The 18,141-nt window shown below is 40.8% G+C and overlaps 1 protein-coding gene across 1 annotated transcript in view; it reads left to right on the top strand.

The window, feature by feature from the left end:
* ALG9 (ALG9 alpha-1,2-mannosyltransferase) overlaps positions 1-18,141 on the top strand; it is an 87,508-nt gene that overhangs the window by 55,920 nt on the left and 13,447 nt on the right. Inside the window, exon 12 of the mRNA XM_017517656.2 lies at positions 6,695-6,825. Within this exon, the coding sequence (XP_017373145.2) occupies positions 6,695-6,825 (131 nt within the window). The remainder of the gene's footprint in view (positions 1-6,694; positions 6,826-18,141) is intronic.

Raw genomic sequence — 18,141 nt, 5'->3', positions numbered from 1 at the left:
GAAAAGAGGTTGAAAGTTTTCTAATGGATTAACCTTTTGATAAATATGATTTTGCTTTGGTGTCTTTCTTTTTTTTATTTTTAGTGACAGGGTCTTGCTCTGTCACCTGGGCTGGAGTGCCGTGGCAGAGTCATAGCTCACTGCAGTCTCGAACTCTTGGGCTCAAGTGATCCTCCCACCTCAGACGCCCAGTTAGCTAGGACTACAAGTGTGAGCCACCATGCTGAGCTAATTTTTTAAAAAAACTTTTTTGTAAACATGAGCTCTCACTATATTGCTCAGATTGGGCCTTGGTATCTTTCTAAGACCTTTACTTTAAATGGAATCTCCTTAGGGTTGATGTGATAAGTGAAGCCTAAGCTGACGGATACAGTTGCATATTAATTAGTTACCACCCACATCTCTGGTAGACCTTATACCTGACACCAAATCTAGATAACCAGACTTGTAGTGTGCCTGGCCAGAAAGAAACACACCGAGGTCAAATATTAAAATGTCATACTGAGGGCTCCCTAATCAAAAGAAGTCTAAGCATGAGACCCTCAGTGTCTCTTCTCTGTCTCTTGCTGGTTCTGTTTGCTTACAGAGGCATGGCACTTGTAAAGCTTTTAAAAACTTGTTTCATGTTCTTATAATCCTTGGGAGATACAGAGTGGATGTTCAGACCAAAAAGTCTACTTCCTGAAGTGTTTATACAAAGGATCATTTTTAGAGTTATGTGGAATGGAATTGGGTCTGACGTCAATTCTCAGTGTGCTTTCTCTCCCCTGGAGGAATAGGCCATATGTAGAGACAGATGTGAGACTGAAGTCTTTTTTACATATAAATAATGCTGGGAGAGAATGAGAACATTTCTGTAAGGTAGAGGTTGGGGAAGAACAGAGTTTACTGTAAGTCAGAGATGACCAACTTGTTGTATGCACTTTTTAAAAACCTTCTACTCATGTATAATCTATAAGCCTAAATGTGTGTAAAGTATTTGTACAGTAAAGTAGTAGTAATAATAATAGAGCCAGTGTCTATGTAACCCAGGTCAAATAATAGAACATTGCCAGCACCCAGGAGCTCTCCCAGGAATTCCTTTTGATCACCTACCCACACCACTGTTCCGAGGGAGTCTCCTGACTCCTGTAGTAATGAGTTTCTTGCTTTTCTCTTTAGATTTATGACTTTTACATGTGTCCCTAAATGATTTAGGTTCGTTTCAACTTGAATCACACTTCATTTACCCTTTTGTGTCTTGATCCTTTCACTCATCATTTTGTTTATAATAATAATCGTGTATGATATTGCCTGTAGCTATAGTTCATTCTATCTTGTTAATATTTCATTGTATGACTTTACCACTGTTTATTATTTTATTGTTGATGGGTGTTTTTGATTTCAATCTGGGCTAACTACAAATAACACCACTTTGAACATTCTTGAACTTGTCTTTTGGTGCAGGCATTTCTGTTGGATATACATTAGGTTGAACTATATGAAATTACCATTTTTGTGGCTCAAACATCAAGTAATAATTCTATATAGTTCAATCTAATAGGTAGGGGTAGAATTGTTAGATCATAGGAAATACATACGTTCAGTTTTAGTAGATTTTGCCAAATAGTTTTCTAAAGATCTCTTACCAGCTTAATTTCCTGCCAGCAATGTATAATTGTTGATCCACATTCTGGCCAACACTTGATACTGTAATTTTTCATTGTGATTTTCATTTGCATTTGCTGGTTACTAAAGAGGTTGAACGCATTATCACTTGTTTTGGCCATTTAGGTTTCTTCTGATGAAGTACCTAAGTCATTTGATCGTTTTTCTTTTCTTTTCTTTTTTTTTGAGATGAAATCTTATTCTGTTGCCCAAGCTGGAGTGCAGTGGTGCAATCTCGGCTCACTACAACCTCCACCTCCTGGGTTCAAGCGATTCTCCTGCCTCAGCCTCCTAAGTAGCTGGGACTGTAGACATGTGCCACCATGCCTGGTTAATTTTTGTATTTTTGGTAGAGATGGGGTTTCACTATATTGGCCAGGCTGGTCTTGAACTTCTGACCTCGTGATCCACCTGTCTTGGCCTCCTAAAGTGCTGGGATTACAGGCATAAGCCACCGTGCCTGGCCATTGCCTGTTTTTCTTTTGGGTGGTTTGTCTTTGTCTTGTTGATTAACAGGAGTTCTATATATTCTGGATATGAATCCTCAATGGTTAAATGTATTACATATATCTTCTCTCATTTTGTGTTTTTTTTTTTTTTTATTCTTAATGTCTTTTGACCACTGCTACCTCTACCTCCTGGGCTCAAGCAATTCTCCCACCCCAGCCTCCAAAGTAGCTGGAGCCACAGGTGCGCACCACCATGCCTAGCTAATTTTTTTACTTTTTGTAGAGATGGGATCTCATTATTTTGCTCAGGCTGGTCTCAAACTCCTGGCCTCAAGTGATCCTCCCACCTCAGCCTCTGAAAGTGCTGGAATTACAGGCGTGAGCCACTGCAACCTGGCCTTTTAATGTGTCTTTTGATGAAAAGGTATTCTCAATTTTAATATTGTCAAATTATCTGTCATTCTTTTTATAATTAATGCTTTATCTACAAACTCTTTTACCCAAGATCTTGAAGATATTCTTTTATATTATCTTCTAAGAGGCTTATCTTTTCACTTTTAGGCCTATAATCCATCTAACGTTGATTTTTATATGGTGTGAGGTTGAGGTTCAATTTCATTTTTCCCCTAATGGATATCCAGTTGTCCCAGCACCAGTAGGTGAAAGGACCATCTGCTTCTTTATGGTGTTACTTCTGTCATAAATAAGGGTTTGCATGTACTTGCATCTGATCTAGGCTCTTTGTTCTATTTCATTGGTCTGTTGATGTGTTCCTGCATTGATACCTCACCGTATTCTTCTTTTTTTTTTTTTGAAACAAAAGTCTTGCTCTGTTGCCAGCCTGGAGTGCAGTGGTGATATCTTGGCTCACTGCAGCCTCCGCCTCCCAGGTTCAAGGAATTCTCCTGTATCAGCCTCTTGAGTAGCTGCAACTGCAGGTGCCCACCACAATGCCCGGCTAATTTTTGTATTTTTAGTAGAGATAGTGTTTCGCCATGTTGGCCAGGCTGGTCTTGAACTCCTGACCTTAGGTGATCCACCTGCCTTGGCCTCCCAGAAGTGTTGGGATTACAGGCGTGAGCCGCTGCACATGGACTACTGTATTAATTTCTATAGCTTTATAGTAAGTAAGCCCCCACTTTGTTGTTGTTGCTGCTTTTCTTTTTAGAGGTGAGATCTTGCTCTGTCACCCAGGCTGGAATGCAATGGCATGATCATAGCTTACTGCTACCTCAACCTCCTGGGCTCAAGCAGTTTTCCTGCCTCAGTCTCCTTAGTAGCTAGGACTATGGGTACACACCACCACAACCTGCTAATTTTTAAATTTTTGTAGAAACAGGGTCTCACTGTTTGCCTAGGCTGATCTCAAGTTCCTGACCTCAAGTTGTCTTCCGACTTTGGCTTCCCAAGGTACGGGATTACAAGTGTGAGCCACCATACCCAGCCTGTTCTTCTTTCTTAAGAGTGCCTTGGCTATTCTTGTTCTTCTGCCTTTCCATACACATTTTAGAATTGGCTTGTTGAATTTCAAAAACACTCTGTTGGAACTGTTGGAATTTTGATTGAGATTGTATTTAATTTATCAATCAATTTGTTTAGAATTGACATCTTTATAATAGTAAGGTTTTCATCCAGGAATAACGTATATTACTTCATTAATAAGGTCTACTTTATTGTGTATCAAAAAAATTATTTGAAATAAAATTCACCATTTCAATTTTTGTATTGTAAAATATGCACAACATAAAATTTACAATTTTAATCATTTCAGAGTATACAATTCAATGACTTTTAATACATTTATAATGTGCAACTCTTACCAGTATCTAGGTTTAGAAGATTTTTATTATGCCCCTCCCCCAAAAAACCCCATACCCATTAAATATACATTAAGCAGTCACTCCCCAGTTCATAATAACCTCTGCTTTCTGTCTTGGAGGATTTGCCTATTATGAACATTTCATATAAATGGAATCATGTATATGTGGCCTTTGGTGTCTGGACTCTTTCAGTCACAGCAATATTTTTAAGGTTTACCTATGGCATAGCATGTATCAGAACTTCATTCCTTGTTATGGCTAAGTATTAAAATGTGTATGGACATACCACATTTTAATAATATGTATACATAAATCTATAAGTTGATGGATGTTTGTCAATAAAATTTTATCCTTTTTTTTTTTCTGGAGACAGAGTCTCACTCTGTCGCCCAAGCTGGAGTGCAGTGGCGTGATCTCAGCTCACTGCAACCTCTTCCTCCCAGGTTCAAACGATTCTCCTGCCTCAGCCTCCCAAGGGATTACAGATGTGTGCCACCACAACCAGCTAATTTCTGTATTTTTAGTAGGGATGGGGTTTCCCATGTTGGCCAGGCTGGTCTCGAATGCCTGACCTCAGTTGATCCGCCCACCTTGGCCTCCCAAAGTGCTGGGATGACAGGCGTGAGCCACCGTGCCTGGCCAATAAGATTTTATACTTTTTTATAGAGCACTTTCATGTTTTATTAGATTTATTTCAAGGTAAACATTTTCAAATGCTTGTAAATTATATTTTTATAAAATTTCATTTTGTTTATTGCTATGGAATATATGACATTGATTGACATCCTATAAGTTTAAATTTTGCTAAACACTCCTAATAATTCCAAGTTTTATTTGTAGAGTCTTTTGGACCAATTATATCATTGTGATGAATGAGCTTTCCCTTTCTTCTGCCCTGTGTTTCTTTTTCTAGTCTTACTCTACTGACCAGATCCTCTAGTAAAATGTTGAACCAAGTAGTGATAGCAAGCAGCCTTGACTTATTCTGGATCCCAGAGGAAAAGCTTTCATTCCTTCAGTGTCAAGTGTATCTATACATGTTTCAAATAGTCTTTATCTTAGCTGATGCCTAACAATCTAAGAGGACTCCTTATTTTTTTAATTGTTTTAGAAATATATTTTTGAAGCAGGTCACACTCTTTTGCCCAGGCTGAAATGCAGTGGGATGATCTTGGCTCACCTCAGCCTTGACCTCCACGGCTCAAGTGATCCTTCCACCTCAGTCTCCTGAGTAGCTGGGACTACAGGTGTATGCCACCACACCTAGCTAAGTTTTGTATTTTTTATAGAGATGGGCTTTGGCCATGTTGCCCAGGCTAGTCTTGAACTCATGGGTTCAAGAGATCTGTACACCTCAGCCTCCCAAAGTGCTGGGACTATAGGCAAGAGTCACTGTGCCTGGCCCAGCATTGTTTTAAATGAAGTTTTATTTCTTTTCTTTTTTTGGAGAGGGTAGTCTTGCTCTTTCGCCCAGGCTGGAGTGCAGTGGCACCATCTCGGCTTACTGCAACCTCTACCTCCCGGGTTCAAGCAATTCTCCTGCCTCAACCTCCCGAGTAGCTGGAACTACAGGTACATGCCATCATACCCGGCTAATTTTTCGTATTTTTAGTAGTGAGAGGGTTTCACTGTGTTAGCCAGGATGGTCTTGATCTCCTGACCTTGTGATCTGCCTGTCTTAGCCTCCCAAAATGCTGGGATTACAGGCGTGAGCCACCACACCTGGCCTTAAATGAAATATTTTCATATTCTCCTTTGAGCGTCTATAATATTCTGATGTATCCATGTTATCAGCAACTGGCTGACTCTGCTTTTGTTAATACACACTATTAATTTAATATATAGTATTAATATAATATATAGTATTAACAAAAGCAGAGTTTTGATATCTCAGTTTCACTAAACTTTTGATTCAGGGGCCGTTCCAATGTCTCTGTCAATTCTGTTGAATATTTGAAGGAGGCCAGCGCAGTGGCTCATGCCTGTAATCCCAACACTTTGGCAGGCCAAGGCGGGCAGATCACCTGAGGTCAGGAGTTTGAGACCAGCCTGGTTAACTGGGTCTCAAATGGGGTTTAGTGAAACCCCATTTCTACTAAAAATACAAAAAATTAGCTGGGCATGGTGGCGCATGCCTGTAATCCCAGCTACTTGGGAGTCTGAGGCAGGAGAATTGCTCAAACCCAGGAGGCAGAGGTTACAGTGAGCCAAGATCGAGCCATTGCACTCCAGCTTGGGCAACAAGAGCGAAACTCCATCTAAAAAAAAAAAAAAAAAGAATATTTGAAGGAGATGATATGCATGATATTTCTGTACCCCCTGTGAGGTGTAGTGTAACCTTCCCTGGCTGTCAGGAGAGGCAGGCCTTCTCACATATTAGCATCTGTGTTTAGTCATGCCCTTTGAATCTGTGGAATAAAGAGGTGATGGACTGGAAGGGTGCAGTAGTGAGCAGAAGAAGATAGGTTTTCCAGAGGAAGATTGTGGGCTCATGGTGACTTTGGAAGCGTCTATGGGACTGGAAGAACTTAAGAACCCAACCTAGAATCAGACCAGCCAAAGCTTACATATATATTTGGCTGAATGAGTGCATCTCTCTCTCCCAAGAGCCTGAATACTCTTACCTGAGTGGAGAGAGCACAGGCAACATTGTCTGAGGACTTGGATGTTTGTTCCTCCAAAGCTCTGTGAATTTTTAGGATTGCAATTGCTGTTCTCTATCCTGAAGATATAGAGAATTGAAATTACTAATGAAGAGTTGGCCTTTCTCCGTTTCAGATTGATATCAGCAAATGCCATTATTTAGTGGATTTGGACACCATGAGAGAAACACCCCGGGAGCCAAAATATTCATCCAATAAAGAAGAATGGATCAGCTTGGCCTATAGACCATTCCTTGATGCTTCTAGGTATGTGGCTTTAATCCTATGGGATATACCAGGATTAGTAAGGGTAAAAATTGGATCCAAGGATTATATAACTTCCAGTCCTGGGCTGACTCCAGTAGCCATCATTTGTGTGTGTGTCTGTGTGTGTGAGTGTGAGTGTGATGGAGTCTCACTCTGTTGCCCAGACCGGAGTGCAGTGGCGTAATCTTAGCTCACCACAACCTCCACCTCCCGGGTTCAAGTGATTCTCCTGCCTTAGCCTCCCAAGTAGCTGGGATTACAGGCACACACCACAATGCCCTGCTAATTTTTGTATTTTTAGAGAGACAGGGTTTCACCATGTTGGTCAGGCTGGTCTCCAATTCCTGATCTCATGTGATCCACCCGCCTTAGCCTTCCAAAGTGCTGGGATTACAGGTGTGAGTCACCACACCCGACCCATTGTTTTCTTTTTATTTGGGCCCAGTTTCCTGAGAAATCTGATTTCTTTTTTGAGGCACCAGAATGCAAAGTATATTCTGGTATCACCCAAGTGAAAGGATCCAAATAAAGCAGATAGGTCTGCTGCATAAAACACAAGTGCTTGACATGGATTATTTTTGACAACCAACTTCAACTATCTTAGCTAAGAGCATTTTGACACTGTTAGGAAGATTGACTATGCCCTTTGAAGAACTAAAAGTTCATGTTAATTATTTTCAGGCTCAAGGCTCAGCCAGGTCTGAGATAGTCCTTATTCAGTCTTAAATAGAGAGACCAAAAGGACCAGGGCTTGGCTCGCTCTTCAGAAAGGTCTCAGAATTAACATTAAGAGGGGATCAGGACATTCAGGTAAGGGAGTAGTGGGAAAGGAGAGTTGAAGGGGTCAAGGTATCTGAGAGCAGAGGTCCAGGTTAACAGATAGGAGATCTAGGGAGGCCTGGTGAGCAGAATCCAGGAGGCAGGAGGTCTGGAAGGAAGCAAAAGACAGTTAAAGCTGGACTAGCAGGAAGGCTGAGATGATGACCTGGATACTAGGTCACTAGCTTGGTCTTAGAAGTGAGGCCAAAATTGAGTTTGGTGAGCTGCAGGAGCCCAGGCAGGTCATTGTGCTTTTAGACTGAGCCTCTTCAGTGACTTTATAGGTAATTATAACTGGCAAGGATGGGATGGTTGGGGAGAGGAGGGCAGTCAAGAGGCATCTGAGTTCTAGAGTGATTCTCAGATATAGACTCTTGAGCCACATTCTCATCCTATGAGTCTTTTTGTAGCCTGAAGCCATTCCATCAAGTATTTGATACATAATTTCTAGGAGTGCCATTTCCACATAACGGGAAATAGTACTTCTTTTTAACAACAATAACAACAAAATTTTTTGAGACAGCCTCACTCTGTCGCCAGGCTGGGGCACAGTCTCAGCTCACTGTAACCTCCACCTCCTGGGCTCAAGTGATCTTGCCACCTCTGCTTCCCAAGGCACCTGCCACCACACCCAGGTAATTTTTGTAGGGACAGGATTTTGCCATATTGCCCAAGCTGGTTTCAAAGTCTTAAGCTCAAGCAATCGGCTCACCTTAGCCTTCCAAAGTGCTGGGATGAACCATAGCACTCAGCCTTTACAAAATTTTTTTTTCTTTTTAGACGGAGTCTTGCTCTGTCTCCCAGATGGGAGCACAGTGGTGTGACCTCGGCCCCTTAGTGCTAGGATTACAGGCATGAGCCACTATGCCAGGCCCTTAACAAATATTTTTTGAGAGCCTGCAGTGTTCTAGGTGATTTGGACATGTAGCGAATAAAACAAAGATCTTTCTCCCAGTGGAGCTTATTGTTTGGAGGTGGGTAGGGAAGACATATAATATACAAGGAAATAAGTTATATAGTATATTAGAGGATGATAAATGCAAGGAAAAAATGTATTGGGTTAAGAGGAGCATGGAGAGTTCCACTAGAGTTAGGGGTTACACTTTTAGCTAAGGTGGTCAGAGTCGGCCTCAATGAAAAGATGATCTTCAAATAAAGACTTGAAAGATGTAAGGGCATTAGCCATGTGGACATCTGAGGGAGCAGCTAGTGAAAGGCTATGGCATAAGGAAAAGAAACAGGAGACTGGTGAGGCTGGAGCTGAACATGAGTGAAGAATAGCAGGTGGTGTGGTCAGAGTGCAGTAGGGGTGAGAATGCAGGTTACAAAGAGCTTTGTAGGCTGTTGAAAGGCCTTTACTCTCAATTAAATGGGGAGCCACTGTAGGGTTTTGAGCAGAGACTTGATATAACTTTTATTTTAAAAGGATCATTTTCAGTTCTGTGCTGAGAATAAACAGTAGCAAGTAAGAATAGAAGCAGGGAGACCAGTTAGGCCACTTCTGTAATAGGCCAGGCAAGAGATGAGGGTTCTTCAGATTAGGGAGAGGGCAGTGGAGAGAGTGAGAAGTGGTTATGCTGAGGACATAGAGAAATGCACTGAATTTAAGGTGTGAAAGAAAGGATTTAAAGATGATCCTAGAGATTTTGATTCAAGCAACTGGAAAAATGAAATTGCTACTAACTGAGATTGGAGAGACTGCAAGTAGAACAGGTTTTAGGGGTACAGTGAGAGATAAGCTTTGGTAAAGTTTGATATCAGTCAAATTTACCTGGTCAGTTGCCAGGCAAATAGAATTATTGAACAGGCAGCTAGATACACAGTCTAAGTTCAAGGGGGAAGTTTGAGCTAGAGAATCAGACTCATTTAGAACTCTTGGCATTTAGATGATATTTTTTAAAAACAGGAGACTGGATGAGATCAGCAAAGGAGAGAATGAAATAGGGATGAAGTGAGGCCAGGGGAACTCCAGTGTTTAGAGATTAGGGAGAAGATGAGGAACCAGCAAAGGTGACTGGGGGCGATCATCAGTAAAGTAGTAGGAAACCCAGGAGAGGAGAGTACCCTGGAAGCTAAAGGAAGAAAATGTTTTCAGGAGGAAGGAGTGGTCACCTGTGTCAGAAGCTGTTGATAAATCAAGTAAGATGCAGAATAACAACTGTCCATTAGATTTGGCAACTGGTAAAAGCAATCTGCATAGGCATAGGGACTAGTGAGATTGATTAGAAAGGTCAAAGTGAGAATAGTAGAAGAATTGGGGTAGCAAATATGGACAAGTCTTTTGAAGAGTTTTGCAATACAGGGAAACAGGGAAATAGGGCTGTAGCTGGTGGTGGGTGTCAGGGAAAGTGATAACTAGAATTTTTTTATCTTTTTAAATAAATTTTTTTGAGTGACGCGGAGCAGTGGCTCACATCTGTAATCCCAGCACATTGGGAGGCCAAGGCAGGTGGATCACTTGAGGCCAGGAGTTCAAGACCAGCCTGGCCAATGTGGCGAAACCCTGTCTCTATTAAAAATACAAAAAAAAAATATTAGCTGGATGTGGTGGTGCGCACCTATAGTCCCAGCTACTCAGGAGGCTGAGACATGAGAATTGCTTGAACCCGGGAGGTGGAGGTCACCATGAGCTAAGACTGCACCACTGCACTCCAACACCAACCTGGGCAACAAGGCGAGACCTTGTCTCAAAACAGCAACAACGACAAAAAAGCAATGGATGAACCTACATTGACACATTGTTATCATCCAAAGCCCACAGTTTACATTAGGGTTCACTCTTGGTGTTATACAGTGCTATGGCATAATGTCTTGTGTCTACTATTACTGTTGCATATGAAATAGTTTCACTGCTCCAAAACTCCTGTACTCTACCTATTCTCCCCTGCTATATTCCCAGACAACCACTGAGATTTTACTGTCTTCGTAGTTTTGCCTTTTCTAGAATGTCATATTGCTTGAATCATACAACATTTTCTTTTTTTTTTTTTTTTTTTGAGACAGAGTCTCACTCTTGTTACCCAGGCTGGAGTGCAATGGTGCGATCTCGGCTCACCGCAACCTCCGTCTCCTAGGTTCAGGCAATTCTCCTGCCTCAGCCTCCTGAATCATACAACATTTTCATATTGAATTCTTTCACTTAGCAAGCTGCATTTAAGTTTCTTCTGAGTCTTTTCATGGCTTGAAAGCATATTTCTTTTAAACTCTGAATAATATTTTATTGCCTGGATGTGCCACAGTTTATTCACCTACTGAGGGACATCTTTGGTTGCTTCCGGGTTTTGACAGTGGTCTTAGTTCAGACTGCTCTAACAAATGGCCATAAACGGGGTGGCTTAAACAATAAACATTTACTTCTCACAGTTCTGAAGGCTGGAAGGCCAAGATCATGGTGCCAGTATAGTCAAGTTCTGGTAAAGGCCATTTTTCCAGTTGCAGACAAGTGACTTGTATCCTCACATGGCTGAAAGAAGACAAGCTAGCTCTCTAGCGTCTTCTAATCCCATTCTTGAATGCCCTATTCTTATAAGCTAGTTCCCTCCCAAAGGCCCAACTCCAAATACCATCACATGGGTAATTAGATTTCAACATACGAATTTCAAGGGTCCACAAACATTCAGCCCACAACAGCAATTATGAATAAACCTGCTATAAACATCTATGTGCAGGTGTTTGTGTGGACATATGTTTTCAACTCCTTTGGGTAATACCAAGGAGTATGATTGCTGGATTGTATGGAAAGAGTGTGTTTAGTTTTGCAAGAAGCTGCCAGATTGTCTTCCAAAGTGACTGTGTCTTGCATCCCCACCAGCAATGAATGAGAGTTCCTGTTGCTCTACATCCTTGCAGCCATTTGAGATTATCAGTGTTCTGGATTTTGGCCTTTCTAATGGTTGTGTTGTGGTATTTCACTGTTGTTTTAATTTGCATTTCCCTAATATGATGCAGAGCATCTTTTTATATGCTTACTTGCCATCTGAGTATCTTCTTCAGTGAGGTGTTTGTTAAGTCTTTGGCCATTTTTTAATTGTCTTGTTCATTTTCTTAGTGTTGAGTTTTTTGTTTATGAGACAGAGGGAAAGAAGTGTCTTTCACAGAGCAGAAATATTTTATTTTAATGAAGTCTATCTTCTCAATTCATTTTTCATAAATCTTGCCTTTGGTGTTGTATCTAAAAAGTCATTGCCAAATCCAAGTTCATTTAGGTTTTCTCCTATGTTCTAGGAGTTTTATACTTTCAGGTGTGTGTGTGTGTGTGTGTGTGTGTGTGTGTGTGTGGATTTTTTGAGACAGAGTCTCTCTCTGTCGCCCAGGCTGGAGTGCGGTGGCACACTCTTGACTCACTGCAACCTCCACCTTCTGGGTTCAAGTGATTCTGCTGCCTCGACCTCCCAAGTAGCTGGGATTACAGGCATCCACCACCATGCCCAGCTCATTTTTGTATTTTTAGTAGAGACGGGGTTTCACCATGTTGGCCAAGCTGGTCTGGAACTCCTGACTGCAAGTGATTCACCTGCCTCAGCCTCCCAAAGTGCTGAGATTACAGGCGTGAGCCACTATGCCCAGCCTATACTTTTAGATTTTGCATTTAGGTCTATGGCCTGTTTTGAGTTAATTTTTGTGGAGTTTGTAAGATCTGTGTCTAGATTAATTTTTTTGCATGAGGATATGTGGTTGTTGCAATGTCATTTGTTGAAAAGGCTGTCTGTTTTTCATTGTGTTGCCTTTGTTATTTTGTCAGAGGTTTATAATTGACTGTATTTATGTGGATCTATTTCTGGGCTCTCTATTCTGTTCAACTGACATATTTATCTTTTCTTTCTCTAGTATGACACTGTTTTGATGATTGTAGCTTTATAGTAAGTCTTGTAGTTGGGTAGTGCCAATCCCCCAACTTTGTTCTTCTTTTTTTTTTTTTTTTTTCCTGAGATGGAGTCTCACTCTGTTGACCAGGCTGGAGTACAGTGGCGCAATCTTGGCCCACTGCAACCTCTGCCTCCCGGGTTCAGGCAGTTCTCCTGCCTCAGCCACCTGAGTAGCTGGGATTACAGGCAAGTGCCACCACGCCTGGCTAATTTTTGTTTTTTTAGTAGAGATGCAGTTTCACAATGTCAGCCAGGCTGGTCTCGAACTCCTGACCTCAGGTGATCCACCTGCCTCGGCCTCCCAAAGTGCTGGGATTACAAGCGTGAGCCACTGTACCTGGTCAATTTTGTTCTTCTTCAGTATTATTTTGTGGATTCTGGGTCTTTTGCCTCTCCATATAAACTTCAGAATCAATTTGTCAACATCCACAAAATAACTTGCTGAGATTTTGATTGAAAATTTATGAATCTATAGATCAAATAGGGAAGAACTGACATTTTGACAATAATGAGTCATCCTATCCACGAATGTTGTTAAATTTATACTGAAGTATTGTATTTTTGGGAGTGTGATGGTAGGAATCTGGAGATTCTCTTCTGATGGCCTTGCTTTTCTCAGTGAGGTAGGAAGTGAGATTATCAGCTGAGAGAGAAGTTTAAGAGATGAGGTGATATTGAAGAGAAACAAGGCGTGAAATAGTTGAGGAGAGCGAGAGACAAAAGGAGCTGGAGAAATATAGTGTGATTGGAGGATAGGATCCAGAACCCGTTGGAGCTTTAAATGGGGCCATGTAGTTGCTTTTTCTCTTCTTCATTTATGTATAGTTATAGCTATACTGTGAGGCACAAAACAGTTAAATTTAACCAAAGTTTTAAAAAAAAAAAACTTTATTGCAATATGATTTACATACCATCCAATTCATCCATTTTAAGTGTGCAATTAAATGATTATTACTAAATTTATCAAGTTGTATAGCCATAACCACAGTTCAATTTTAAAACATTTTTATCACCCTAGTAAGATCCCTCATTCCCACTACCATCTACGGGGATTCTGCTAATCTATTCTTTGCTGCTATAGATTACCTTTTCTGGACATTTCATATAAATGGAATCATGTGGAGTTTTGTGTCTGGCTTCTTTCTCTCAGCCTGTTTTTGAGCTTCATTCATATTTTAGCATTTATCTGTAGTTGTCTGTTTTTATTGCTGAATACTGTTCCATTGTTTAATCCTTCACTAACTGATGGACATTTCGATTGTTTACACTTTTTGGCTATTAGGAATAATGCTGCTATGAACCTTCTTTGCACATCTTTGTGTAGGGGGTTGGGTTTTAGTTAAGAAAGTTCAACACAGCCTGACGGGACAAAGGAGCTGCAGGTTTCTGCAGGGAAGTGATCTAATGAGTGTGACCTTAAGTTGCTAAGGAGGGAAGTTGGGGGAAAGTATTCAGAGAGTGAGAGACAGTGAAAGAAGGCAGGATCTTGGTAGGTGTTCAAAACATTGCCAGAATTGGGGTAGTAATAGGAGACAGCTGGAAAGATAGATGCAGCAGTGATGGAAGTTCTTAGCATCACACGTGTACCTTGGTACCTGGCTTGTTATTTGTTATAGTATTTAGGGTGGGGCTCTATTGTGTCTTTATTTTTGAGTTGAGAAAACTGTGACAACATGAGACCAGAGCCCCAGCTCTGAGGGGACAGCAGGTCTCAAACAACCTTCCTGGTAACTGGGGAATGCCTTCAGAGGATTTTCATTTCCCATAAATTGTGCTCAGGGCATGATTTTCACAACCACCTGTTGAGAAAGAAAGAACCATTTGGGATAAGAGCCAAAGAGGTACAGTCCATGTGCCAAGTATGTTGAAGACGGCATGGGGTTTGAAGACTTGTGAATTTAATCTTGGCCACTTTCTGTTCGTACCTTTCTGATTCCAAAATTAACATATCAGTAAAATAGATAACTATTTTATGTACTTTCTGGGATTGTCATGTTATAAGAATGAAATGCGATTGAATATATGAAAGTCTGTTTACATTCTAAAGCATTATATAGAAATGTTAGGCTTTTTAATTAATTAGCAGGCTGTCTAGGGTTCCAGAGTTATGCTGATTTTCTTTATATTTATCTTCCTCAGCATTTTCTAGTATGTATTGATCTAACTGCAAAAACTGCAGGATCCTACAGTCAGTTTTGCCACAGCAGTTTATATCTGTCAGCACCATGACATCTCATGTTGCTGACTTGGGGCCAATTAAGGTAGACCTTACTGTCAGACCCTGTGTGCCTCTGAGCTGTCACTCTGAGGTGGTGCATGAAATGCTTTTATGAGCATAATCTTGAAATGCCTTCAGACCTATTTACTGGAGCAATTAAAGTTCCTCTATCATCTTGGAACAATGGTTTTTGTACTTTAGCAATTTATATATTAAGGAGAAATAATGGTCCATTCGCATATAATGGTCACTTATGTCTTAGACCCTAGATAAGATGGCTGCTGCAGACCTAACTATTCTTTAGCTCTTTCTGAGAAAAGGAAAAGGTTTTAATAAGCCTATGGCACATAGGCACTTGATCTGTTTAGAAATGTAAGTAGGTTAATTTCTCAAATGTTTAAGTTCCTAAAATCTAAACCTGCTTTCTTTATTGTTTATTTCTCTGAGATCATTTCTTCTTTCTTCCATTGTCTGTCTGTCCACCCATCATCCATCCAGTCAGCAAATATTTATTGAACACTGCCGGGCACTGTGATAGATCGTAGGTAGACAAGGATAAACAACAGTACATACCAGGTCCCTGTTGTCTTGGACCTTACAATACAATGATGAGGCTGACCTTAAACAAATAGCCACACAAATCAATATATAATTACAAAATGTGTTATGTGCTTTAACAGGAAAGTACGGGGTGTTACAAGAGGAGTGTGCAATGGGGAGACACCTGGAGTTTTCCTGGTATGTCCTTAAGTCAGCTGGTTAGGCAGGTTTGGAGATCAGAAAGTTTTTACTGAGTATCTATTATGTCCTTATTATGGAGTTAAATGCTTTAAAGCACATAAAAGAAGGGATTAGACACAGACTTTTCCCTTGAATAACTTACAATTTTTGTAGGAAGACCTACACATATGAAGGCAACTTGAAGATAGTGTTAAGACCATAGAGGTACTAAATTGTGTGCTAGAATGTTAAAGAAAGGAGGGACCTGTCGACGTTAGAGTACACTTGGAAGACTTCCTGAAGGAGGGGGTGCTTGAGGTGAAGAAAAGTAGGATTAAATAAGTACTGGTAGTGAGGAGGGAAGAATCACTTATTTAATTCAGGAAGCAATTATGAATCAAAATGCAAAGATATAAAATGCCTATTAGATGAAGGTACCAAAGTCAGCATCAAAAAATTCTATTTACCTCTTTGGCTGGTTTGAATTTGCTTTTATGTAAGGTAATCTATAATGTATCATCTACATCAGAAGTCTTGAATGTAAAAGCAGTGCTGTCCTGGATACATTGAAATATATGGTCATCTTGCTTTAATGTAACCAGAATAAAAAGAATTGTTCCAAAAAGCAGGATGGGAGAAAGAAGTATATAGATATAGTTTCTTTGCTTCACAGTCCATTTACTATGTGGATTTGCCCATAGTTTACTTAACTTGCTGACATTCTTTGTTATTGTAGCCTAGATTGGGCCTCAGATGTCTGAAAGAGAAGCAATCAGGATAGTTTGAAGGCAGTACCAGCATGTTTTTTGTTTTTTTGTTTTTAAAAAGGAATCATGGCTGGGCACGGTGGCTCATGCCTGTAATCCCAGCACTTTGGGAGGCCAAAGCAGGTGGGTCATGAGGTCAGGAATTCAAGACCGTCCTGACCAACATGGTAAAACCCTGTCTCTACCAAAAAAATACAAAAAATTAGCTAGGCATGGTGATGCATGCCTGTAATCCCAGCTACTCAGGAGGCTGAGGCAGGAGAATCACTTCAACTGGGAGGTGTTGGTTGCAGTGAGCTGTGATCGTGCCACTGTACTCCAGTCTGGGCAACAGAGTGAGACTCTGTCTCAGAGAAAAAGAAAAAGGAATCATACTGTGAGTTATATGTAATTGGAGTTTCCACTTGAGGGAGTTGCAACCTGAAGATTATTGGGACAATTTTGTGATTGGGGCAAATTTAGGAATTCCACATGTCTATGAATGTGTGAAGAAGCCTGTTTTCTGTTGAAGCTGTTGCAAGATAGGCAATATCCTTATTGTTGGACTAATGGAGAAGTACTTACTAAATAAGCCTAACTGGTATTAGACCATTTGAGAGAATGACAGCCCAGATGTTCGTTCACTTCTTTTCCTAATTGGCTTCTTCTTTGCCTTATTAGAGGCCTACAAACCCCAGGCTCCATTAGTTTGAGACAAGATCCAGGCATAAGATGTTAATCACCATGTTCTAGTTGCTGCTCACACAACTAGTACCAGAGCTGCAACTTCCATTCCCTGATTTTGCTATGTCTGTCTGGCTAATTTTATAAAGGTTTATCAAACTCTCAGGATATGGATTCTAAACTATTTAACAATATTACTTTTTAGACCAGACACATTTGTTACTCTGTGGTCATCTCATATTACATACTTTCTAAATTAAAAGAGAATTTTTTTTTCTTTGAAGCATGATATAATTGCTGCATGAATAAAATAGCTGACAAGTGGGCAGATGTAATAATGCCTACTCTGAGAGTCCCCAGAGAGGAGTGAAAGGAGAGTGTTGCAGTAAATCACCAGCTCAATGGTGGGTGCCTTTCTAAGTGTGCTGAGAGTGTTTGGTTGTGGGAGTCTGGTGGGAAATGCCTCAGGTGGGATGTTAGAGCTGGCTTCATGAGCAGCAGGGCCTGTTTGTAGCTTTGGAAACAAGTTGGGAGGCTCTGCCAGTGGTTTGCACAGCCACTTTCCACCCACTGTTTCCTCCTTCATTTTAGGTCCCTTTTTGTCTTGCTTGCTTTGTTTTCACCTTTAGTTTGGGGATTGTGAGATTTTATTTTTCTCTATATTTTTCTTTTTGAAACAGAGTCTCACTCTGTTGACCAGGCTGGAGTGCAGTGATGCAATCTCTGTTCACTGCAACCTCTACCTCCCAGGCTCGAGCCATCCTCCCATCACAGCCTCCTAGGTAGGTGGGACTACAGGCATGCACTACTATACCTAACTGATTTTTATATTTTTTGTAGAGACAGGGTTTCACCATGTTGGCCAGGCAATTACAGATGAAGAGTAAATAAAAATAAGGAGTTAGATGTTGAAAACTTAAGCTGGTGTGGTAGGAGAGGGGCCTTTTCTAGTCAAAGGGCCTGTACAGCAGCAAGTTGGGGACTGTGCTAATAACATATACTGCCTGTTATGTTCTTTCAGTGCCTAGCATAGGATTCTCAGTGGCCACTGAACTTCAGCTGCTCTGGGGACTTTATTAAGACCATGGCTTTCCTTTTAGCTTCTAAGAGGTGAACCCAGCAGCTATGAGGCCTAAAGAGTCCATGGCACTTATATATTCATTATTCATTATTGTCCTATGTTGGAGAGAGTAATCTGGTTGAAGGGAGCCAGTACTTAGCTCCAGCATAAGCAGAGCTATTTCTCTCTGGAAGATAAGACCAT

This window comes from Cebus imitator, unplaced genomic scaffold, assembly GCF_001604975.1.
Source record: "Cebus imitator isolate Cc_AM_T3 unplaced genomic scaffold, Cebus_imitator-1.0 Scaffold641, whole genome shotgun sequence".
Classification (NCBI taxonomy): Eukaryota; Metazoa; Chordata; class Mammalia; order Primates; family Cebidae; genus Cebus; species Cebus imitator.
Note: the sequence above shows the minus strand (reverse complement) of the source record. Positions and strands in the feature narration are given on the sequence as shown.